This window comes from Rhinoderma darwinii, chromosome 9, assembly GCF_050947455.1.
Source record: "Rhinoderma darwinii isolate aRhiDar2 chromosome 9, aRhiDar2.hap1, whole genome shotgun sequence".
NCBI classification, from domain to species: domain Eukaryota; kingdom Metazoa; phylum Chordata; class Amphibia; order Anura; family Rhinodermatidae; genus Rhinoderma; species Rhinoderma darwinii.
In genome coordinates this window covers 58122424-58148636 of record NC_134695.1, presented here as the reverse complement: position 1 = coordinate 58148636, position 26213 = coordinate 58122424, and the positions used below count along the sequence as shown (strand labels likewise).

The 26213-nt window shown below is 44.2% G+C and overlaps 1 protein-coding gene across 6 annotated transcripts in view; it reads right to left on the bottom strand.

The window, feature by feature from the left end:
- QSER1 (glutamine and serine rich 1) overlaps positions 1-26213 on the bottom strand; it is a 69302-nt gene that overhangs the window by 21902 nt on the left and 21187 nt on the right. For all 6 annotated transcript variants that reach the window (XM_075837768.1, XM_075837766.1, XM_075837771.1 and 3 more), the window contains exons 2-4: positions 8170-8282; positions 6761-6922; positions 1147-4680 (exon numbers count right to left, since the gene is read on the bottom strand). In XM_075837768.1, the coding sequence (XP_075693883.1) occupies positions 1147-4680; positions 6761-6922; positions 8170-8282 (3809 nt within the window). The remainder of the gene's footprint in view (positions 1-1146; positions 4681-6760; positions 6923-8169; positions 8283-26213) is intronic.

Genomic DNA, 26213 nt, shown 5'->3' with positions numbered 1-26213 from the left:
GTGTGACATGCATGAAAAGATTCTTGATAGTCGGGTGGGAGTGCTGGTTTCTAGCACCTAAGTTAACGCCGGGACCCCAACCTATTGACAAAATAGGAGAACGCGTGACCCCCACAAGAACTGGCTGCAAAAAGTGCAGAAGGGGCCAATGTATCCCATGGGGAGAAAAGGCAACTTATTCTGCCAATAGGTGAGGGTCCCGCTTCTGATATGTTCTGACATTTTTCACATCTCCCAAAAATCACCCTTCATTGCAAATGTTCAATCTACGGAGAATATTGCCATTTGAACCAAGACTAAAGCTGGCTACATTAGAAAAACGTTAGCTGAACCCGCAGATTTACGCCAGGATCATAAAGTTGTACGGGGCCTCCCGACCATCCCGGATGTTGGGAAAAAAAAAAAAAAGCATTGACATGTTGGATTTCAACACTTCCAATGCTTTGCTCCCGCAAGAGATAATCCTCTACAAGACCTTCACCCTATTCAGAAAACAGATATCAATGCCTATGGCCAGCTCAAGGCACACAAACGTTTGATGGTTTTTGGCTCCGTTTTTTGGGCCAAACAGGAGTGAACACATAAAAGGAGGAGATACATCATTCTTTTCTTCTCTACATCTCCTTCCTTTTGGATCCACTCCTGGCTTTGGCTAAAAAAAAAAAAAAAAACTGATCCAAAAACTTTATCTAAACGGTGTGTGTGATCCTGGCCTAACCCGAATGAAATGTCTACACAATAGTTGATAAACAGCACAAAATAAAAAAGTGTGTGCCAGCGCTAGGAATCCCTTCATCAGTCAAATGCAAAAATAAAGATTTGCAGCACTTCAGAATAAATATATATATATTTTTTCTATAAAACAGGCGAGGTTTTAGCCCCATCGAAAAAAAAAAAAATAAGAAAAAAAAATTGATAGATTATCAAAGTCACATTTTCATCTTTTCTGGACCGCTGCATGCCGTTTTTATGTATCCGGAATGAGAATAAATTGTTCATAAAATAACTTAAAAAGGTGCTTTTCGTCACCGACATGACACCACAACATACAAAAAAGAAATCGCTTTTGGTACTTTCTTGCAGGCAATGGACACCGGAGCCTTGATGAAATGTAGCACATCAAGCTCAGACACTAAAGCCACCCACCTGCTTTATTCTTTTTCTCTCCGTTCTCATCTAGGGCAGACAGCGCTGTGGTGATGCTCTTCTGAAGATCATTATTGCCTCCAACAGAATCGTCATCATCAGAAGAAAACGAAGGCAAAGCCTCCAAGTTTTTCTTAAACTCCTCCTCCGTCTTTTTAGGCGAGCTGCCCACCTCCGCACCTGCCGACTGAGGCGGAGGAATTGGGCCGGGACAAGGGCTCTTTATTACCGGGGTACACGGCCTCCTGATTCGATTAGGTACACGCACGGCAGGGGCCGAGAACTGCTGTTTTGGTCCAGTCTTTAAAAAGTCTAAGAAGGATGCAATGAAACCGGTTTTGACTTCTGGCTGCTTCTCCTCCACTTCCTTGATCTTCTGCCTCATCCTTTCTTGGTGCTGGTAACTATCATAATAACCCTCGGAAACGTGCGAGGAATACGGCATCCCCACATCTGGGCCTTTAGACAAGGGCCGTTTCATTTGTACATTCCGTTTCCCTTGCTTGACGTTTGCATTTTCATCTTCTGAGAAATGTTTTAATGCCATTTTGTCTTTTCCCTTGATCTTTTGAAGGCCGTCTTGGGCTAGATCTTGGCAGTCTTCTTCCATTTGGCCGCTCGAGCTGCTGCCTGCTTGAGGATCACTTTTTGACATGTGCTGGACTGCATTTTCGTCTGTGTTCATAATAAAGTCTCCATCAGATGCAGCATTCTCATCATTGAGGTTTTTCGTACCGGCCAAGAAATCTGAATCTCCGATATCTCCTGCTACATCGTTAGCGTCCTTAGTGTCATTCTTCTTACTCCTTTCAGAATTCTGCTCATGGTCATCTTGACTGGTCCCTAGCACCGGTGAACCCATACCACTTGGCAAGTCTTGCTCTAAAGGCTGAATCTGGTTTTGATCAAGACTGGCATTTTTGGAATGAGTCGTAGAAACAGTAGAAAGGTTTATTGCGGTTTGGCCACCATTTAATGAAAGAGTGTTTAGATTCTGCTGCTTTGGAGATGTAAAGTTTGCAGGTGTATTCCTTATATTCAGGGACTGGAAACGGGACTTTGAGTCATCTGGTTTGACAGACAAATTATCCTCACTAGAAGACTTGGCAAACTCTTGGGCTGCGGTAGCGGCTAAAATGTCATCAACATGAGACAAAAAGTTCCTTTCGTCACTGAGCAACATGGACTCTGTAAAACACATTGGGTTCAAAGACTCAAACTGGTTCTTTGAGTCTAGCCGTTGTCTCTGGCCAAAATCTTTAGACTGCAAGTGTTGCTGCAAATGCTTCCCGTCAGAGGTGTCCATTTTTATTACATCTGAGCTTTGAGAGTGGAGAGCCTGAGGCTGCCCCCCATTGCTCTGGATAATGTGCCCATCCATCTGAAGGAACTGCGGCGCTACGTGTTGCGGACTCTGAATACGTTGCATTGATGAAGGCGTCTTTGCCTGCCCCAAATTTGATTGTAAAATAGACTGCTGAAACATTTGCAAATCTGAATCTAGAAGTACCTGTGTACCCTGTAGCTGAAGATGTTGAGGATGCCTCAAAACGGCTTGGAGCTGTGGGGACGTGCTCGGCTGCTCCGAAAGCTTGGTTTCGTGCACTTTGTGTAACATGTTATGCTGACTCAAGTCCTTAGCACTGACTTGTGTGGGTTGTATCAAGTCTGTCGAATTTTTAGCATCGTGGCTAGAACTGTTCATATGACCGACATGCTGAGACATGTGACCAACAGGGCTCATCATTCGCTCATCTTTTTTAGGCCCTTGAAGGCCAAGGACTTGGTCTTCCAGACGAGAACTGCTTTTGATCACACTTTGAGAGTAACGGTCATCAGCCTTAGACACACTGTAAGCCGTCTCTTGTGTATTCATTTCGCCATCGTTTAACCCTTGAGTAGAAGATTCAATATTGGTTTGTTGTTGTAAGGCCTGCAAATCGGACATTTGAAATTTCTCCTCTTGTTTTACACTTGCGTACAGGTTGGTTTCCGACTTCCGCTTCACATAGGACTTGGAGTCGGCAGTCGTTCTACTATTTTGCAATGCTTGTGAGTGAGGAGGGGATGAAAAGGAGGATGAGGGGACAGTTGGCAAAAACTTTTGAGACTGTGGGGAAGTGGAGTCTTGAGTAGTCTGGGATGAATGCATAGAAATGTAATTTTGAGTAGGACTTGAGGCAGATAAAGTCTGTCCACGAGAGGAGGCAGAATACGGAAGAGATGGGGACGATAGTGGTAGGTTCTGTCCTGAATTATAACTGTCTGATGGACTTACAGGTGACATCACCTGTGATTGAGATGAATAGCTAACCTGTGATTGACTGACTGGAGTTAAACCCTGAGTGTTACTGGAAGAATAACTTTGAGTCTGGTTAGCTGAAGACAAATCTCTCGTTTGATCGGAATAGTTGGCGCTTGAAACGGATGGCATCGTAAGCGTCTGATCCGTCGAGTAACTTAGTGTCTGGCTGCCAGAGGTTATGGTTTGTGATTGGCTAGAGAACGCGCTCAGTGGTTTGTATAAAGGAGGCAGCTTTTCAGATTTGATTGTTGAAAAAACTTGCGATTGACTAGCAGACGGTAGGTTGGGCGACTGTGTCGAAACATAACTGGGGGACTGACTTACAGGTAAAAGGCTACTAAGCTGCGAGGAGAAGGCTTGTGCTTGGCTTGAAATGACAGAACTCTGGTTCTGAGAAGACTTTATATAACTTTGGGTATGCCCAGGAGACGCTACACTCTGAGATTTGGGGGTCTTTGATGACCTTGGGGGTGCCTTCGTGGGACAGTTTTTGGATTTTGTAGAAGAAGGAGGAAAACCAGGGGATGGTATGACCGATGGGTAAGATTGAGATAATTCAACAGAAACTTGAGGGGTTTTCTGTACCGGTCCACCATTGCTCACCTGAGTAAGAGCTCCAAGAGGAGCACATAACAGAGCGGACTGTCTTGATGTGTCCTGCAAGACGGCCCCAGTTGCACTTGCTAAATAATTCTGTAAGGAATGCTGTGTCCCGGATAGCTGTGCCTGTACAGACTGCGTACTAGAAGGCCTCTGATGGTGTTTTATAACACTACATTCCCTCTGAAGTGCTCTTTCAATGGAGGCGGTAGAACCAGTAAACACTGATGTACTGTATGGCTGAACGGTCTGCTGGCTTCCACCAAGTGCCGACGGCAACAAACTGAACTGGGGCTGTAAGAGATGGGGTGCGGATTCCTGGGCTGACCGATATGTTGAGGACTGGGGTATGCTGGTACTTAGCACAGCGCTACCCAGACGTTCAAATGTCAAAGCAGTGGGAGCCTGGGATGTCTTGATCTGCAGCAAAGGGTCATGGTGAGAAAGCAGACCATTGGTCGCAGCACTGAAAGTCCCGTCTTGAAGACTTAAGGATGGAGTTGTGGCAAAGTTTCTCGAGCTGAATGTATTTGGGTGTTGATAGGCTGAGAGCGCAGATGTTGGAAATGTTCCAGAGGTTTGCAAAGCTCCAGTAACAAACAGTTCTGCCGCTGTCGAGGAATGCATGCCTGGAAGCAACAAAGCAGAGTTAGAGTGACGAGTCCAAACATTCAGTAAATTAACACACAAGCTATATGCTGGATGATGCCAACTAAAATGCCCAATAGAACGGAATTCGCTTTGTATGGCCTTTAACCCCTTAAGGACACGGCCAATTTTGACCTTGAGGACAGAACAATTTTTTTATATTTCCCCTCTTTGCATCCCGACGCTCATAACTCTTATTTTTTGTACGATGTAATTATATGACACTATGTTTTTTGCGGGATGAGTTGTACTTTATGTAGGTACCATTTTTTGGTTAAAATGCATTATCGTTTAATTTCTATACATTTTTATTTTGTCGAAAATGCAGGGAAAAAAAAGCATTTCCGCTGCAGTTTTAATATTATTTTTTTTAGACCATACACCGATCATCATAAATAATGTTAGACATTTGTTGTACAGGTTGTTACGGTCATGGCGATACCAAATATGTCTATATTATTTCATGTTTTGGGAAAAGTTTATTATTAAAAAAAAAAAACGTCTGCATTTTTTAAACTTTTTATTTATCATTAATTTTTTTTTACATTCATTTTACTTTTTTTTTAAATCCCATAAAAGGGATTTATCATTTTTATTTTGTAACTAATGTACTGGCATAGATCTAAATTCCAGTACATTAGCCTGTTACTGATTGTACGCAGGCAGTTGTTAGGGCATACCTCAGTATGCCCTAACAACAGGAAATATGTTCAGACAGCCCTGGGGTCCTTCAATGGACCCTGGGCTGTCTGGCCATACAAGTTATGGGCTTTGATCGTGTCACAGTTATCTTCTGGGACGCGATCAAAGTGCAGTCCCCTCTCCTTGAATGCCGTCATCGGCTTTCATCGCGGCATTCAAAGGGTTAACGGCGGAGAGTAGATGTTTCTCTCCTCTCTGCTGTCAGAGCGGGGCCGTGGCTGTGTATTACAGCCGCTGCCCCGCTCTCGATCGCTGTCACACAGGACGAGAATGCTCGTCCTAATGCGCCAAGTACTCGCCGCTCAGGACGAGCATTCTAGTCCTGTGTCGGTAACCAGTTAACCATAAAATAAGGTAAGGGTATTCTTAAAAGAGCAGTACATACACATAAGGGGTCTATCTGGTGGTCTTTCATAAAAAGGTACTGGAGACACCAAAAAGTGGGTTATCAGATTTCCAAATATGTGTATATTGAACGCCTGAACAACCACCCGCTGTTTTTTGTTTTTTTACTGCCTGCTAGTGCGGGCTACCAGTCTACAGCGTCGACTTTTGGCGTCGTTGTAGAATAGCGCTCATCCTCTCAGCAGGAGCGGTTACTATCTCCCAAATGCAGCTGGGATCGGAATAAACTCAGACCCCAGCTAGCTGTTTAACCCCTCTTTCGGGTTTGGGTTTCGATTGCATCACCGTAAACGCGATTGGAGATTAGGGGAAACCCTTTGCAGACAGCCCTGGGGACCTAGAAAGGACCCCAGAGCGGTCTGTTCAGTAGGCCTCCTGTTAGGACACACTATAGGATGTCATAGTAACAGTGTAATGTATTAATATACAGGAGTACGCTAATACATTAGAAGTAAAAAATAAAGTTGTAAATAATCTCTTCATTGAATAAAAAAAATAAAAAAGTCAATAAAAGAAAATCTCCCCTCAAAAACAGGATCTACAGGACCGTAATAACCTGAAGTATTAATTTAGCAGGTTAATTAGCATGAAACGTGAGTGGGATAAAAAAACACCATACAAAAATTCAGCATTTCCTATATTCACGCTGCAAAAATAAATATATAAAAACTTACACAGTAGATTTTTTTCCACCCCAAACCGCACAGGGGAAAGAAAAAAAAAAAAGAGGCAAAAGCGGAAAAATTTAGCTGGTCATTAAGGCCTTTTCAGGCCTGGTCATTAAGGGGTTAAAGGGGCTTTACGCTTTCACTGCTGTTCTCACTTAGACATGTCCTGCTGCTGTATTCTTTATTAAAAAAAAAATTCACAGATGTATCTACAGATACCACAAGAGTTAAAAGTCACGTGTACAACCAAAAGTCTATTCGTGATGAAGTTACGAGCGGCTATTACCAGTTTGCCATGACGGAGCCCTGAACTGTGGCAGGAGGGTTGTGCCCGATGACGCTGCCTGAGCTGTCCGAGACTCTATTGCAGATAGAAAGTTCATCACGGAGGTTTCTGTAGTGGTCCCACCGGCCATGTGGAGGCCGGTGTCAAAAAGTCCGGATAGACCTGTAACCAGCAAAGAACCAGAGATTCACATTTTTATTTTAAATTGTTCATTTCAGAAGATTACAATTCTATCCCCCTAAGGCTATGTTCACACGGAGTATTTTGGGGGAGGAATATCTGCCTCAAAATTCCGTTTGGAACTTTGAGGCAGATATTCCTCTCCCTGCACGCCGATTTTCGCGGCAATTATCGTGCCGTTTTTCGCCCGCGGCCATTGAGTGCCGCGGGCATAAAACAGCGAGAAATACGCTTTCTCCTGCCTCCCATTGAAGTCAATGGGAGGTCCGAGGCGGAAGCGCCCGAAGATAGGGCATGTCGCTTCTTTTTCCCACGAGGCAGTTTTACTGCTCGCGGGAAAAAGACGCCGACGCCTCCCATTGAAATCAATGGGAGGCGTTCTCGGGCCGTTTTTGTCGAGTTTTGAGACGCGGTTTCCGCGTCAAAAAACTCGGCAAAATACCCCGTGTGAACATAGCCTAAAACTGCTTGTTAGTTTATGGAAAAAAAACACCTCCATTCCGATTATCTGTCCTATAATAACCTAAAAGAGATACAACCCAAATCTCATCGACTTCATATTGAAAATTAATCGGGTCCATTATATAGACATGTTCTGTGTTTTCATTTAAAAAAAAAAAAACTATTTAAAAAGAGGACCGGCCACCTCTCCTGACATTTCTGCTTTAGTAAATAATTGTATTTCCCATTAAAAAATAATTCTGGAACATCTTTTCTTAGAACTCTACATTGTGTCGTTCCTCTGTTATTCCTCCTATAAATAAATGAGTTAATCGGCAACTGGGTGTTACCAGTTAGGGGTGAGTCAACACAAATTGACAATATCCAATCAGTGCTGACAGAGTGGGACTGTAGGGACACGCACCTTTGCTATCTTCCCAATGAATACATTTCTAGGAGGAATAACAGCGGAACGACAAACACAAAGTTGTAAGAAAAGATAATCCAGAATTTTTATTTAATGGGGAATACAAGGATTTACTAAAATAGACATGTCAGGGCAAGTGACCATTCTTCTTTAAATACCGTCAGGACTCCTAGAAAAAGCATGAGTCCTGGTTCCCCCACCCACACAGTAATTGACAACATTTGCATGCAGAGAGCGGTCAATCACTTTATGTGGGTGATAGGAAGCAGGACTTTCGCTCTCTTTTGTTGCCTTCAGATAGGAGATAGATACAAGCTGCAAGAAAAGGTGGTTCAACACTGAATTAGCGGACATGTACTACCTGTAGGATGGTGCGAGGTGGCATATCCCGGGAGCTGGTGAGTGGCTGCATAGGTCTGTCGGTGGAGGAGCTCCGTTTCTGAATGAGAGGGGTGCCCGGCTCCATAGCTCAGACTGTAGAAACAAATGATAGTAGTTAAAATCGGCGACTTAGACTGGTTTGGTGCTGCTCTGTTTTTGAAATAGGTTAGAGCGTGCAAGAAATTGAAGAAATGTAGTCCAAAATGGTATTTCAGCCACATTGCACAGGAACCACAGCCCTTCTAGTAAAGTTAAAGGGGTTCTCCGAGATAAAACTTTTGTGTGTCAGTGCTTTTAACCTCGGAATGGGATTACATTTATAATGCACTTACTGTATAAAAATTGGCCCCGTTTCCCGATGCTGCCATGGGGCACATGACTGGTGATGTCACTCTCTTTGCCCGCTGTGTTCACCAGCCGTATACCGATCACATGGTCCAACTGTTAAAAGTTTCTGCCTGGTATACGACACGTCCCTAGTGAAGTGCTGTGCATGGGCTGTTATACAGCCAGGAACGCGCATGCGCAGTCCCTGCTGTTTACTTGCTTATCAAGCCAGAGAACAGCAGGGACCGCGCATGCGCGTTCCTGGCTTTATAACAGAACAGCTCATACACAGCACATTATACATGGACCACGTGATCGGTATACGGCTGATAAACACAATGGGCAAAGAGAGTGACGTCACCAGTCATGTGCCCCATGGCAGTATCGGGAAACGGGGCCAATTTTGATACAGTAAGTGCATTACAAATGTAATCACATTCCGAGGTTAAAAGAACTGACATAAAAATCTAAACTCTGAAAACCCCTTTAAGATTTATTGCTCATCAAGTACAACAAGGCAATTGTCTGCTCCGGATCCTTGTCACGCAAAATTCTGTGTCCGATATTAACATATGACAAGAATCCTCACGACGTCAATACAACGGATAAAATCTTTAACATTAATCGCAGCAATCCCCTAAATCCCATTCACACGCATCACGCTGTATTTTATTGCGGATTGTACCAGCACAGAGTGCCCCCGAGAATCTGGCGTAGTACTGATACAGTTTCATTAATTACATAGAGGTCCAAAACTTCGTGCAGTTTAGGTTCGTAACATATCATTAAAGGGGCAAAAGCTTATATTATATATATATATATATACATATACACACACACACACACACACACACACACACACACACACATACATACATGCATACAGCATCCAAAGTCCCCTGCTTTCTTTCACACAGCCATACAGTTAAAGGGGTATTCCGGTTACAGCAAGTCTGTTTAAAGTTCATTGCAAATGTCTAACAGTTATTAAAGTTTTTCAATGGTTCCCTAATAAAAAGTTCACATTACCAGTCCCCCCCAGTCCTCGGTGTACATTTTGTTTACCTAGGTTATGACCTGTAGGCGCTTTGCAATCGCAGTTCGAGCATATATCTCTCTTCTGACCCACTGAGTGTATAAGAGCATGGTGAACGCCCCTAACCCGTGCTAATCAATTTAGGGAAGGCGCACGCACACCGCAGTGGGAAAATTATGGGATTTGGACACTGAAGTGGTCCAAGGCCGGTCATGTAACAGTTTTGCCGATTACAAGAATGAAGAGATAACGAACGGACTGAATAATAAAAGGTATGGGAACATATCGAAGGCAAGAAAAAAAACAAAACATCAGGTTAACTTACTAGCAACACATCAGAAGGGGATTAAAAAACTAAAATACCCCTTTAAATTATAAAATTATGGTTTCCTGCAGCTGCCACAAGAGGAGCCAACTGCATGAAGATGTATGCCACGTCCATTGACGTCAATACAATATAAATACATATGCAGCAAGCTTTCCCATATTCCCACCACCAAGAGTCCATCTTAAAGGGAATGTGTCGTAAGAATTATTATTTTTTTTTTCAGTTAAACCATTAGTATATAAACGGATTACGCATTGTTTTTTGAAAATATTATAAATTAGATTCTAAATTTATAAAATTTCCATGTGCTGGCCACTAGAGGGAGCAGTTCCCAAAATTGCTGCATGGTCACCGTGGTAAACCAACCTCATTGATTTCTGCTGCAAATTTGGGGTGGACACTCTCCTCTAGTGTCCTCACAATCCCCCCTCTAAAGAACGCGATGCTGCTGTGTAAATGAATGGAGAGGAGTGTATGACGCTGATTGGTCAGCGTCATACACTCCTCTGTACAACGCCCACTTGGTCGAAAGTAAAAACACGCCCACTTGGGCATTAAGAAACTCATTAGCATAAAGCTAAAAATCACTCAAAGTGGTTTAAAATAGATCGTTTTTCTAAATAAAAAGCACTGCTGTCACCTACATTATAGCACCGATCTCCTTATATAGGAGACAGGGCACTTATAATGTGGTGACAGAGCCTCTTTAAAGAGGTTCTGTCACTAGTTTAGTAATGCCCAATCTCCTAGCTAATCTAATAGGGGTTGTCACACGGATAATACTAGTGAAAATTGTGTCCCAAAACGTTTATTATTTTAAAAGCCATGAGCTTTTTTTTCTAAATATGCAAATGAGCCTATACTAGACAAGTGGGTGTCACCATCAGTGATTCTCCTGGGGTGGAGCCTCCTCCCAGCCTCTGGCGCTGTCCTATCAGCATGAAGTCGCTTCACACAGTGTGAGAGACTGAGGCTGGAGGGAGGGGGATCACTTCAAATAGCCATATCTCCGGCTGTGGACCACCTAGAACAGCGGTTCTGGGGACATATGAAAGTGGAGATTCTAATCTTTCATATGCCACCAGTATTTAGCTGTAAAAAACTGGAGATAACAGCAGCTGAAAACAGTCGGGAATGGAAGCTGCATACTATATGATAGTGCTGTGTTGCTGGGCAGGGAAGGGGGGTTGTCTCAAGATCATTTATCACTTGAATGGGGCCTACAGTTCCTCCTCAGTGCACCCACCACAGTGAGGAAGAGCTTGGATGGAGCGTCAGCTGAGCATGTGCGCTGCAACTCCATTCAATGCCTATGGGGCTGAAGGAAACAGTTGAGCGCTGTACTCTGCTACGTCAGTTCCATAGACTTACAACGGAGATGCACCACGTATGCTCGACTAACTCTTCACTCAAAGTTCTCCTCACTGTGGTCGTGTAGTGAGGAGAAAAACGGTGTCCAAGCAATCAGACATTTATCACCCAATCCTGTAGGTAGGTCATAAATGTTCTTGGGATTACGCCTGTAAAGGGTAACTAAACTTTGAGAAAACTTCCGACATGTCGTCATAGTGACGTCAGAAGTTTTGATCAGCGGGGGTCTGAGCACCGAGACTCCCCCTGATTGGTAAAACAAAGCAGCAGAAGCGCTCGGGTGAGCACTGAGCCGCTTGGTTTCTGAACGGCTTTTCTCGGAGCGATGTACGGGCTCAATAGAAAAAGTCTATGAGCCCATACACCAACTGCTCGGCTTTTCGAAAAAAGCCAAACCAGAAACAAAGCGGCTCAGCGAGCGCTTTTGCTTATTCGTTTTTGCCATAGGTGGTGGTCTCAGTGCTCAGAACCCCACCGATCAAAACTTCTGACTTGTCAGAAGTGTTCTGAAAGTTCAATAACCCTTTAAGACCATTGTGAAAGATATCAAAATTTTTACTGTCCAACAAGTCTCTGCTAATGATATTTGGCAAATGCCATGACATCATCGGTATCGCTCTCCTTCCTATAAAACAAAAAAGGATCACGGTAGCGATAGCGTGACAAGCTTTCCGTAGCGTACAACACTAAAGACATCCACATCCTAAGACCGTGCACAGTAAATACAATCGTTTTTCAATGGATTCTGTGAATTGCTGAGTTGAAGACATAACCGGTTTCTGAAGACCCTCCATCTGGAAGAGATGAGGCATAAACCCTGAAAATAGCACCAGCGCGCGCACGCACACAATTCTGGCTGAGCTTGAAATGCGCTGCACATTACAACGGTAAAGTATAGCTCATTCTAGTCAATAAAAAAAAAATCCCCGACTGCTTGTGACAGTCAATGTGGATGTTCATGAGCTCATACCGTGTGGCAGATGTCCAAGGCTTATAAAACACAGACAGCCGTTCTCGCAGGAAGCCTTTACAAGCCTCGGCTCCTTTCAACGATTCACAAAGGCCCTCGGATATAGGGAATAGATCGTTTACATTGTATTTATAGGCCATTACTTTATTATAACCATTGCAGTCATCACATGGAAAAGATCTTGAGAAACATTCAAGATCCCAGACAGATAAAAAGTTACCTTGGTAATAACAGACAATCCAAGATCTAAGGGTCCTAATAGACGGGCAGATATTCTTTCATGAACCAGTGATTTTTGAGTTGTTTGCGTTCGAAAGACGGTCTATTACGCGTGACAATAAATCGCTCAAGATTTCGGCTGTTCAGTCATCACTGCGATCGTCGCTCGTTCGCCCACACACGTCATCTCTGAGCTGCTAAGAACTGGAAGACTTCTAATCAGACGAGGGGATGCGGCGGCGGCGAACAATAATCTTTCATTCAGGTAGATGTGGCCAATCCACAGAAACGTAATGATTTATCGTTCGAGTGTTGCACGCTATTACACATAGCGATCTCTTACATTTGAAGGATTATACAAAAATTCATATGAGAATCGCTCCATCTAATAAGGCCCTTAAAGGGTAACTAAACTTTTAACCTGTCATAATGACATGTGAGAAGTTTTGATCGGTGGGGGTTCGAGCACTGAGACACCCACCGATCCCTAAAACAGAGCGGTAGAAGCGCTCACGCGAGTGCTGTGCTGCTTTGTTTCCGATCGGCTTTTTTCATCGCAGTGCACGGGCTCAATAGAAAGTACACCGCTCGCTCAGCTATTTGAGGAAAGACATAAACAAAAGCGGCACAGCGCTCACCAGAGCGTTTTTGCTGCTTCGTTTAGCGATTGGTGGGGGTCTCAGTGCTCGGACCCCCATCGATCAAAACGTCTGACGTCACTATGACATGTCAAAAGTTTAAATGTTTAGTTACCCTTTAATAGCAAGCTCGTACATTTTGTAAACACGGGGATACATTATTTTCGCTTGTGTGGAAAGATCTAAGAAAAGATGGAAACATCAGCCTTAAAGCGGATCGGTCATCAGACTATGCTGTCCTATGTAAGGGGAGAATAGAGTGGGGACAGGTCTGCTCTGCTTTTAGCCAAAACAGCACACAAAAAATAGGCTACTAGCCTGGGAGCGATCAAAGAATACAGCGTACTCATGGTTAGGATTCCAGTGTTCACAAGAGGAGTGCCCCCCCCCCGCCCCTGTGATCACCGGTGATTGACGTGCTGATGGGATTCTGCATGCACAGCCGCCAGCCATCAATCACTGCGGATATTTTGTGCTGTTTTGGCTAATAGGAGAGCGGACCTGTCCTCACACTATACTGTCCTTACATAGAGCAGCAAATTCTCATGACAGATCCACTTCAAATTGACTAATGGACTTCTTTGTAGCGCTAACAGGAAAGAAAAAGGAAGGACAATGTAAGCTGTATAATCCCTATATAGCCAAGAGCGTCACTGCCTTTATGAATAAAGAACCCAGGGCTCGTGACGGCTTCCTGCGAGAATGGCTGTCTGCATAGGATTACCCTGGTCATAGACACAAATACTTGGCCACCAAACGTGAAGAAGAATCATTACAGGAATTGTCGGATTTAGACGCTCCATTTGTAAATTCACAACCAGAGAATGGTCTGCTAATATTGGGGGTGTTCCATTCAGGACTCTCACCCATTAGCCATAGTGGAGAGAAGGGTGTATTCCTCTGAAGGACCCGGAACATCCTTGCATTTCATAGGCAACCCACTGTTTTCAATGGGTAATACTACATAACACCTGCGGGGGCGCTGCAGAAGAATTGAACGCTTGCTGCCAGGTTGGGACATCACGGGTTCAGATAATTGCTGAGGGACATATATATATATATATATATATATATATATATTTGGACATAAGAGTGTGTATAGACAAGGGGGGCCATCTAGTTGTCAATTCATAAATTTCCAGGAAGAATAACACGAGACAATGCAGAGTTTTCAAAGGGACAGAATTATTAACTTATGGGTCATTTAAAGCCCTTAAAAAGACTCTTGGCATCTGCGCTATAAATTACTTTTTTCCGTGCGGTCGTAGGAGCAGAAAAACGAAATTCAATGCTGTGAAGCATCTGCCACATGACAGACAGCAATGGCGGTCGACGAACCCCATTGACTTTAACGGGTTCCATCGGGTTTTCCTCATTTTACAAAAAAAGAAAGTGCTGCATTCTGCGCTATATTTTCCAGAATCTGAAACAGGGGCTCCTGGCGATGCCTCCAACACAGCCTAGAACAGGCAGAGCTGAGCGAGTCCGTTTAAGAACTCCATGAGTGAGTGTAATGGAAAATGACCCAAAAAGTGAGGTGCCAGCAGCAAATTTTGAAGCGTATTGGCTACATGGGGTCCTGTGATTTCCCAGACATACAAGAATAACTGCGACTATTCACATGTATACATAATTCTACTATGGTTGGATAATACAATGTATGGCTCAGAAAAAGAACCTGGACTAAATCAATCCAAACATTCCACGTAAAGCACAAATGACTGACGCCAACTTATCTTGGTCAAGACCCAAATCAATAAAAAAAAAAAAAAAGTTGCATTTTTCCATTCAACTTATGACCTGGAACAAGACAAAAGGGTTCCGACCAGAGAAATAATGAACCCAACATTAAAGAAACACTCCAAGTAAAACTCATACAAGGCTATGTCTAGTGCAGGGTCTGAGCAGAGGTGGGGGGGGGGGGGACAGGGACACGGGGATTCTCTATTGTGTTCTTTGAATTCTTGTGTCATGCACTGCCCCCATTTTTTCCCATAATTTGGGAGCATATTTTCTTAGAACTTTTCTCTGTTAAGTTCCTCTGTTATTCCCCCCTGGAAATGTATGAATGCATTGACAACTGGATATTCTAATGCCCCTTGTAAAAGGGACAGGTCCCTACGCAGTCTGGCACTGTATGCACTGCTTGGACATGGTCAGACCGTGTAGGAACACATCCCAAATTTATTCATACATTTTTAGGCAGAACAGAGGAACAGCACCACGATGGTCACCAGAATATCAGAAAACACTTAATTAGCTCAACACAGCTTCTAGGATTGGATGTAGGTAATCTTGAGGTAGCGCAGCACCCACTGCCATAGACTCCGAGATTTATAGTTGCCAATGAATTTTCCTGTTGTATCGATCAATGCCACATGTAGAGATTTACGAGAAAATTGCCAGGTATAGCAGGAGGATTATAGTAACTGGATCAGACCGGCTGTAAGTAAATCCATAAGGAAAAGGAATGTAAATTCTTAAAGAGAACCTTTCACCAGCCCATAAATGTGCACAGTGTAATAGTGTATCACTTGAAAGAGGCTCTGTCACCAGATTATAAGTGCCCTATCTCCTACATAATCTGATCGGCGCTGGAATGTAGATAACAGCAGTGGTTTTTATTTTGAAAAACGATCATTTTTGAGCAAGTTATGAGCAATTTTAGATTTAGTTTCTTAATGCCCAACTGGGCGTATTTTTACTTTTGACCAAGTGGGTGTTGTAAAGAAGTGTATGAGGCTGACCAATCAGTGACCAATCAGTGTCATGCACTTCTCATTGTTCCAGCCCAGCATGATCCACAGCACAGTGAGATTGTGCAGTGAAAGAAGCTGGGCTGGAACAATGAGAAGTGTATGAAGCTGATTGGTCACTGATTGGTCAGCCTCATACACTTCTTTACAACACCCACTTGGTCAAAAGTAAAAACACGCCCAGTTGGGCATTAAGAAACGAAATCTAAAATTGCTCATAACTTGCTCAAAAATGATCGTTTTTCAAAATAAAAACCACTGCTGTTATCTATGGACAACTGGGCGTGTTTTTACTTTTTACCAACTGGGTGTTGTACAGAGGAGTGTATGGCTGGGTTCACACGACCTATTTTCAGGCGTAAACGAGGCGTATTATGCCTCGTTTTACATCTGAAAATAGGGCTACAATACGTCGGCAAACATCTGCCCATTCATTTGAATGGGTTTGCCGACGTACTGTGCAGACGACCTGTCATTTACGTGTCGTCGTTTGACAGCTGTCAAACGACGACGCATAAATTGACTGCCTCATCAAAAGAAGTGCAGGACACTTCTTTGGACGTCTTTGGAGCCGTTTTCTCATAGACTCCAATGAAAACAGCTACAAAACCGGACGTAAAAAACGCCACGAAAACGCTGCGAAAAACGCGAGTTGCTCAAAAAACGTCTGAAAATCAGGGGCTGTTTTCCCTTGAAAACAGCTCTGTATTTTCAGACGTTTTTGGTCACTACGTGTGCACATACCCTATGAGGCTGACCAATCAGTGTCATACACTTCTCATTGTTCCAGCCCAGCATGATCCACAGCACAGTGTGATTGTGCAGTGAAAGAAGTAAACACGCCCAGTTGCTAAAAACACAATACACGCCCAGTTGGAAATGAGAAAACACGCCCAGTTGTCCATTAGAAAGGCTCATTTGCATAAATATAAAATTGCTCATAATTTGGCCAAAAATGATAGTTTTAAAAAAACAAAAAACACATTACTGTTATCTACATTGCAGCGCCGATCACATGCAATAGGAGATAGGGATTTGATAATCTGGTGACAGAGCCTCTTTAAATTTTTTTCTATCCTCCTCCATTTAGAGATCGGTGCCGTTACAGCATGGGGGTGTGACACTTAGCGCTCTGACACGGTCTAATCAGCTACGGACAGTGTCAGGCCGGGTTGTGCTGTGTGATCTCTCTCTCAAGATCAAACAGTCTTGTCATACTTGTGTGCCAAGAGCTGGGGGGGGGGGGGAGAAGAAAGAAAGAAAGGGACAGAAAGAAAGGGACAGAAAGAAAGGGACAGAAAGAAAGGGACAGAAAGAAAGGGACAGAAAGAAAGGGACAGAAAGAAAGGGACAGAAAGAAAGGGACAGAAAGAAAGGGACAGAAAGAAAGGGACAGAAAGAAAGGGACAGAAAGAAAGGGACAGAAAGAAAGGGACAGAAAGAAAGGGACAGAAAGAAAGGGACAGAAAGAAAGGGACAGAAAGAAAGGGAAAGAAAGAAAGGGAAAGAAAGAAAGGGAAAGAAAGAAAGGGAAAGAAAGAAAGGGAAGGAAAGAAAGGGAAGGAAAGAAAGGGAAGGAAAGAAAGGGAAAGGAAGAGAAAGGAAGAGAAAGGAAAAGAAAGGAAAAGAAAGAAAAGAAAAGAAAGAAAAAGAAAGAAAAAGAAAGAAAGAAAAGAAAGAAAAGAAAGAAAGGAGAGACAGAGAGAGACAGAGAGAGACAGACCGCACGCTGGTGAAAGGTTCTCTAACTGCAGTGAACTAAACCTAGATGTACATTGTGGAAATGTCTCAGTCTATAACCACCTTCCAAAAGAAGGCAAAATAACCCAAAAATCATCCAAAAGCTTTGGAAGAAAAAAAAAAAAGCAGACCCATGTCTGCCATTGAGAACAACACACAGGCGTTAGGTTAAAGATTATATTGCAGACTTTATTTAGAATAATGATAATTGTAAAACCTGCCCCAGCGACACCTTGTAAATACATTGCATGACTTATCTTGTATAAATCCCGAGTAACAGCCTGTATTAAAACCCATAGTTGCATTTACAATTCTGCAGCCCTCAGAACCGAAATCACCCAGCATTCCTTGCTTTGCGTTCTCAGAAGTGTAATTTTTACACCAGGCACTGTACAGTAATCTGATGTAGTAAAAACGAAATGTCCCACTGCATTATAGGAGTTCAGCGGAGTCATTAGGAGCGTGTCTGTCAACAAGGTTGTCGACTGTTTCCAATAGCAACCAGAAGGATTGTGAATGAAGCTCTTGACTTTAATACAGTTCAATAAAAGGAAAAGCAACGCATTTACAAAAGTTGTTCAAGTTCTTTCTACTGGTCATAACGGACTAAAGTTTACAATGTTAACAGATCGTTCGTGTTGTTGCAGATACGTGGCTATGTAAAGGGGGGAGGGAATCTGAAGCCACGGACAATTTATTTAGTAATGATAGATAATAACACAGGTTTTTAGTATTGACAAGTTCATTGTTTATCGGGACACGAAGGGAGAAACGATAATATTCAAATATTTGACGCTATGCTGGAAAAAACAAAAAAAAACAAACAAAAAATACCAAAAACTGTACAACGACCAAAACTTTCTCATTTGTTATATTGGCAACGAAGAGGAACCGATTTCTCATAACCCGTGCAGGAGACTGGTCAAAAGCTGAAGATTGAGCGCAGGACTCCTCATACAAAACACGTTCCTAAATTCATTTTGAGGCAATATTTAAACTGTATTACAGTACACTTGATTAGTGGCGTAACGTGGCGCCAAGCCGTTCCGCAGTATCCTTTTATATAAATAAAGCCTCCATGCGGCCACTTCCATTAAACCTTACAAGCTCATATGATGGGGATCCGGCCGCCTGGTCCCACTCAGCAAATCCACTAACGCCAAGTCAAACGCTCAATAAAACACATATAGGCTCCATATATACTTTTCTGTGGAGCCCTAAACAGATGTTAAGAGGTGAAATCAGTGGATGTTGGAAATAATTTTTCCCCTCTATGTAATATTATATATATATATATATATATATATATATATACACACACATATATATATATATATATATATAATTATAAATATACACCGCACGTCGGGTGGGGGGAGTACGGAGTGGGCTCACGGGCCGAGCCTGCTCCATAGAACGAGCGTGTCGGCTGCAGCATCCCGCTCGAGCATGATTCCGGTAGTTTAACCCGTTAAATGCAGCAGTCTACAGCGACCGCGGCATTTAAAGGACTAGAAACAGGGTGCGGACCCCTGTAACCAAAAAAAACAAAAAAAAAACAAACAGAAACGAAGTTAAAAAAGCCAAGCAGAAACGAAGTGGCTGAGCGCTCACACAAGCACTTCTTCCGCTTCGTTTTAGCATTTGGTGGGGGTCTCAGTGTTCGGACCCCACCAATCAAAACTTCTGACACGTTACTATGACGTCAGAAGTTTGTTGAATGTTCAGTAACCCTTTAACATGCCATTTTTACCACACGGTGAACGCCGTAAAAACAATACCCCTCCAAAAGATTGAGGAATTTGCTGTTTTTCTCCAATTCCACCCCAGAATTTTTTACCCCAGTCTCCCACTACATTATATGGTGCAATAAATGATGCCGTGAAAATCTACAACTTTTCAAGCAAAAAAACAAGCCCTCATGTGGAAATATTGATGAAAAGAAAAAAGTAACAGCTTTTGTATGGTGGGGGGGCGGGGGAGGGGGGAGACAAAAACTAAAGTGAAAACCTGAAAAATGGCTGCGGCAGGAAAGGGTTAATAAAGTGGTCATCGACCAGGGGCTTGAAATGTAACATGTGCATTTTAATGGCCTCTGTAAGGCCGCATGCACACGACCGTATTTTTCATCAGTAATTACGGACCCATTCATTTCGATTGGCCACGGACACCTTTCGGTATTTTAACGGATGGGTGTCCGTGCTGAAAAAATTATAGAACCGGTCCTGTTCTTGTCAGTAATTACGGCACGGGCTCTCCCACAGAAGAGTATGGGAGCTTCCGCAAATACGGACTGCTATGTATGTGCATCCGTATTTACGGAAGCGTTGCTAGGCAACATGTAGATGACAATTTTTTACGGATCCGTATTTACTGATAGATGTAAATACGGTCGTGTGCAGAGAGCCTAAGGCCTCATGCACACGACCGTGCCCGTAATCAAAGTCCGCGATTGCGGGTACGGCCGGCCAGCCGACGGCCACAGCCCACATTTTCGGGCCGTACTCCCATACAAAAGTATGGGACCACAGCCCGTAAAATACTAAAAATAGGACATGCTCCATAATTCCCTGCACAGTTCTACGGCACGGACATATATCCGTAGCGATTTGGAAAGGTGTCCGTGGCCAACGGAACTGAATGGGTCCGTAATTGCGGACCATATTACGGTCTGCATGTACGGAGATTTTTTTTACGGTCGTGCGCATGGGGGCTAAGTCATTGCCAGTCATTAAAGGGTTAACACATCAGACCAGTGTGGGTGACGTCATAATGAATGAGTTGTGCAGTGTTAATAAACTCCTGTAGTAATGATGATGAATGTGATGTCATAAATACAAATGTTTATGACATAAAGAATATTCCATATTAGAAGGTCTTACTGCCACGTTCAGCGCCATATTGGATGGGACGGAGGACCTTGAGCTTGACTTCCCCACCAATGCCGACCTGATGTCATTTGGAGGTTCTAGCAGGAAAACCCTTCACCCAAGACCACTTCATCACAACGGAGGGGGGTTTCCAGCAGAAGATTCCCCTCTGTTAGCAAGAGCGGCGACAGCTGCCACAAAGAGGCATCTGGAGGACCCGTCTTATCAGTTTTATTTCAATGGGTGCCCAGGAAGAAAAGACACCAGCCAAGCCAACAATTTCAGCCACATTAAGCATTTTATGTTGTTCGTTCATTGTATTTTTCGTTCATTGTAAATCTGGTAATATGTACAAATTCTGTCCATTACAGCAGGAGATCCCCCTCTATTAGCCAGAGCGGAGACAGATGCTACAAGGCGGCATCTGGAGGACCCGTCTCATCTGTGCCTTACGTGGATCGCCTATTAATTTTAATGGGTGCCCAGGAAGAAATCCACCTAGCACCAGATCAGCCGAATTATTTGTTTTAGGTTGTTCGTTCATTGTAAATCTTATAAATGTACAAATTCTGTTACAAATTCTATTTTGGCACCTTCTAAGCCCATAGGAAGGGCAATCCTCCAGCCATGGTTTCCCTAGAGGTTTCCCCCACAGGGGGTTTTTCCTTTCCTGCGTGCTGGAGGGTGACTCTTCGTGAGTCGGAGGTTTGCCATTTTGGGTTTGGTCATATAATATAAATAAACCTTTGACCATTTAACACCCAATTATAATGTTCTGTGTCTTTATTTTGCATTTTTTGGGAGCTTTAATGCCCCAGAATCTAAATTCTTGAAATCTCATCGGCCCACAGTACCCGCTAGATGGCCCGATCTGTACTTGACTCACTTTAAACCATTAGGGTACCAGTATTCATACTGAAGTCGGACGAGCTTGATGATTTTGGTGGAACCGGGCCCACTAACCGAGTATGGGAATACCTTGACCCTCTCTCGATGGAAGATGTTTGATGAAAGGAGAAGGATTCCCGTGGGAGATCAGCCAGAAGTGTCTGGCAGCAGACGAGTATAGGGAGGACTAGCTAATTGGCCGACAACTAGTTTAAGTTTATGAGCCGCTTTAGTGGCTGCAGGCCATTATTTAAAAAGGTGTCATCTCCTAACCAGGGTCAGGTGCCCTTCATTCTTCAACTAGTAGAAACCGCCCTTCCAGTGGTCCGAGGGACTGTGGTGCTGTGCGGAGACTTTAACCTTACTCTGGATCCGACGGTGGATAATTCTACTGGTCGCTCTAGTGTTGCATACGGTGCTATTAGGCGGGTGAGGCGTGCTCTCCTACCGCTTCAACTGTGTGATGCATGGCGCATTCAACATCCCACGGATAAGGATTATAGTTTTTACTCCCATCCGCATGGCACCTACAGTCGCTTGGATTACATTTTCCTTCAGCAACATGCTCTCCCCTGGGTAGCATCTACGTCCATTGGCAGTATCCTGGGGTCTGACCATGCCCCGGTATATTGTACCTTACATCTCCCCTTCATCACTAAAGGCCCCTGGACCTGGAGACTGAATGAGTCCCTGCTCCTGGATGGGGTGTGCCATGCTGATTTGCTTCAAACGGTGGAACATTTCACTCTTGATCATGCCCAGGATGACACGTCCCCCTTGGTTCGTTGGGAAGCCCTTAAATGTGTTCTCAGGGGGGTCCTCATAAAACATGGGGCGCGCCTTAAGAGGGAAAGGGCCCACTCCCTTAAAATTGCTCTCCAAAAAATTAGTGCTCTTGAACTGGCTCACAAACGTGCGCTGTCTCTTCCGATTTTACGTGAGTTACAGACTGCCCGACAGGACGCCAGACGGCTGTTGGACTCTGCCCAGCAGCGCGCTCTTCAAGTCTGTCGCAGTAAATTCTACGAGTTTGGCAATAAGAGCGGACGTATGTTGGCCAGAGCTTTAAAAACCAGAATTGCCCAGTCACACATCCCAAATACTAAGGCTCCTTCTGGCCAAGTTGTTCACACGACCCCAGAGATAGCGGAGTGCTTCCATAGCTTTTTCTCTGATCTTTACAACCTTGACCCTCCCACCCCCGCCCCCTCCCATCCGCCAGGACGGGACTCTTTCTCATCTCCCTTCACACCGTTGTCTGGGGAGATAGCCGAGGAACTTGATACGGACTTCACTCCCTCGGAGCTCCTCATGGTTATAACCGATCTTCCTGGGGGAAAGAGTCCTGGCCCGGATGGCTACACTGTCAAGTTTTACAAGGTGTTCACGGACCGGTTGCTACCGCTTTTGTTGTCAGCTTTTAACTCTATTTCCCCGGAGGCCCTGTTTCCTCCTAGCTCCACCTTGGCTCATGTCGCGGTTATCCCTAAGCCGGGTAAGGACCCTCAACTCTGCTCCAGTTATCGTCCCATCTCCTTGCTCAATGTAGACCTAAAAATTTACGCTAAATTGCTCGCCAATAGACTGAATAAATACCTGCCAGCTCTAATTCACCCGGACCAGGTGGGGTTTGTGCCTGGTCGGGAGGCCCGTGACAACACCCTTAAAACTTTTGATATCATTCACCACGCCCAGACTAACCGAATCCCGCTCATGATCCTGTCCCTAGATGCTGAAAAGGCGTTTGACAGAATATCGTGGCCTGCCCTTTACCAAACCCTTCGGCATGTGGGAATGGGACCATCTCTCTTGGCAAAAATTATGGCATTGTATCGTACACCCTCGGCCCAAATAAAAATAAATGGCTCCCTTTCGGCACCTTTCCCTATTTACAATGGCACACGACAGGGCTGTCCCCTATCCCCCCTGTTGTATGTCCTGGTTATGGAACATCTCATGGCCTCCATTCGGAGCAACTCGGATATTAAGGGTATTAACATTGGAGGGAAGGAATACAAGTGCTCGGCATTCGCTGATGACCTATTGGTCTATCTCACAGACCCTCATGTCTCTCTCCCTTCACTGATGTCCGAGTTGTCTCGTTTTGGAACATGGTCTAATTTCAAAATCAATTTCTCTAAGTCTGAGGCGCTAAATGTTTCTCTCCCGGGCCCGTTAGTGTCGCTTCTCCAAAGTAATTTCCCCTTTTCATGGCCCTCCAGAGGTATTACATATTTGGGTGCCCGTATAAGTGGGGACCTTACACAATTGTTTACAAATAATTTTATCCCCCTACTGGCCAAGTTTCGCACTGACCTTAATTCCTGGCATAAGACTGAGTTTTCCTGTTTTGGCCGTATCAATATTATTAAGATGTCTCTCCTCCCCCGCTTGCTTTATCTCCTGCAGACTATCCCCATCTCTATCCCATCTTCCTATTGGTTGCGGCTTCAGCGATGCTTCGGCTCCTTCATTTGGCCGACTGGTCGCCCACGTCTGAGCCGGGCTCTTCTGACTCGTTCCAGGGGTACGGGTGGGGTTGGTCTGCCGGATTGTCGGCTCGACTATCTGGCATCAACTCACGCACGGGTTTTAGATTTTTTTCATAACCGTGAATCAAAACTATGGGTCCGTTTAGCTCAACAACTATGTCCCAGTACCCTATCATCCCTGCCGTGGATCCTGCCCGGGAATAGACCGACTCAAGCCTCCTTTGTTGTTTACCATACTCTCATGGCGTTGAGGTCCTTAGGGCCTGGAAGTACGCTTATAGACCCCCTGGGTCCTTTAACTCCTATCACAGATAATCCAGCCTTTCCTGCTGGCAGGGCTGGTCGCTCCTTCCTAGGCAGGCCGTCCACCGGCCCCATGTATTTTGCCCAGGTCCTCTCCGCTTCCTCTCTTCTCCCTCTAACCTCCATCTGCCCCGATGCCATGCCCCTCACTCGCCATATATATGAATATGCCCAGTTAAAACATTTCTATGGAGCAGTTAACCGACGCGCACATCTTCACAGGTCGTTGACGGACTTTGAGCGCCTATGTGTCTCCTCCCAGCCCCCTACCCATACCATATCCACAATATATAAATTACTCCTTTCACAGCGTTCCCAACAACTCCCCTCCTTCTGCGGGGCCTGGGAGAGAGAATTACATACTACATTTACTGATACACAATGGAAGCGGTGTTTCTCCCTCTCACAAAAAGCCTCTATAGCCATTAGGGCCCAGGAAACTAGTTATAAAATTGTCTCTAGATGGTATCGGGTCCCGGCTGCGCTTCATAAATGGTATCCGTCTGTGCCTGATAATTGTTGGCGCTGTGGTGCTGTAGGAGGTTCCATGTCTCATGTTTGGTGGAGTTGCCCCTTGTTGAGGAGTTTTTGGGATGCGGTACTTAAATTGATATTGGAGGTTACTGGAGTCTCTGTCCCCAACTCTCCGGAAGCAGCTCTTTTATTCATGTTCCCGATGCCATTACACATTTATAAAAGCTCCCTAACTAGACATCTCCTTCAGGCGGCAAAGTCAGTGATCCCGCGCAGGTGGAAAACGGCAATACCCCCAACATTAGATGAGTGGTTTCGGGAAGTTGCCTTGATACAGCGAATGGAACACTTGGTGGCTCACTCCCCGGCAGCTGTGGTAAAATACACGTCTACATGGTCTCCTTGGATAGTGTTTCTTTCTTCGCCTTCCTACCTCACGGCTGTAACCTGAGTCGGCCTATGCCCCTGTGAAATACACTACGGCTCTTGCTCGCTGCTGATTTTTTACTCATAATACGCCGGAACTGGAGTCCAGGATCCCTCCTGTCCTCTCCCCTCCCTCCTATCCTTCCCTTTCTTGGGGCCTTTTTCTATACTTTCTTTCCCCCTGACTAGGGTTATGTGCCTCTCCTTCTCTGTTTGAGTTAAGTGATCTCGCTGTACCTCCTGATGTTATGCCTCTAGGATTATTCATGCTACTGTTGTACACTGACAATTCTTTTTCATGTCAAGATGTAATGCACATTATTGATTTTCCTTTTTTCTTGTTTGTTTTTGCTTTGGTCCACTGACCTTGCTTGTTCTTTTAGTTAAGGGTGGAGGCCTTCCCTCCACTATGTTTTGTAATTTTGTGTTCTGAAACTCAATAAAAAATTTTGAATAAGAAAAAAAAAAAAAAAAAAAAAAAAAAAAAAGGTGTCATCTAGGATTACGATGAGGCCACTGTCCACAGCTGAACGCTGGAGTCGTCACAAGGTCAAGGGGGAGTTATTGGGCAGGGTTTTACGCACGTCTTGGTACCACCCTTGGGGCACTTGTGTCCTAATTTGCAATTTTTTATTTTATTTGAGGAGCATTGAAGCAACAAATAAATGGTTGCAAAAGTATACATACCCTTTTTGCTAATTAAAATTAGGTACATTTCACCCCCCCCTCCCCCCAACTGCTGAAATCCATTTCTACAGTTCAAATTAGTTCTCTATTAAACAGGGAATATGTAAAGTTTCCACAGATACAGAGGTTCTCGTCTGCCCAAAAAAAAAAAAGCCACCTACCTGCCGCAAAACTCAGTTTCAGAAGGTTTTTAAAGCAGAGCTCATCCAGGCCAAACACCTGGTTATGAAAAATGGTGAGATAATTGAAAAAGCTTAAAGACATGGTCCCCGGTGGAAAGGAGAAGACACGATGGTGAAGGGGTGGTGGAAGGCGGCCAACATTTCGCACACGCTCTCGAGCAGACGTGTCAAACGGCAAGCCACTAATTGTCCATGGATTGTCAACGGCAGCCATGGTTGACTTGATATAAAACCAGCAGGCTTCCAAGAGTCACTTACACGGAGCGATCAATTGTAAAACTTTATAAAAGACGACGACCAGAAAACGCTGCGCTGTA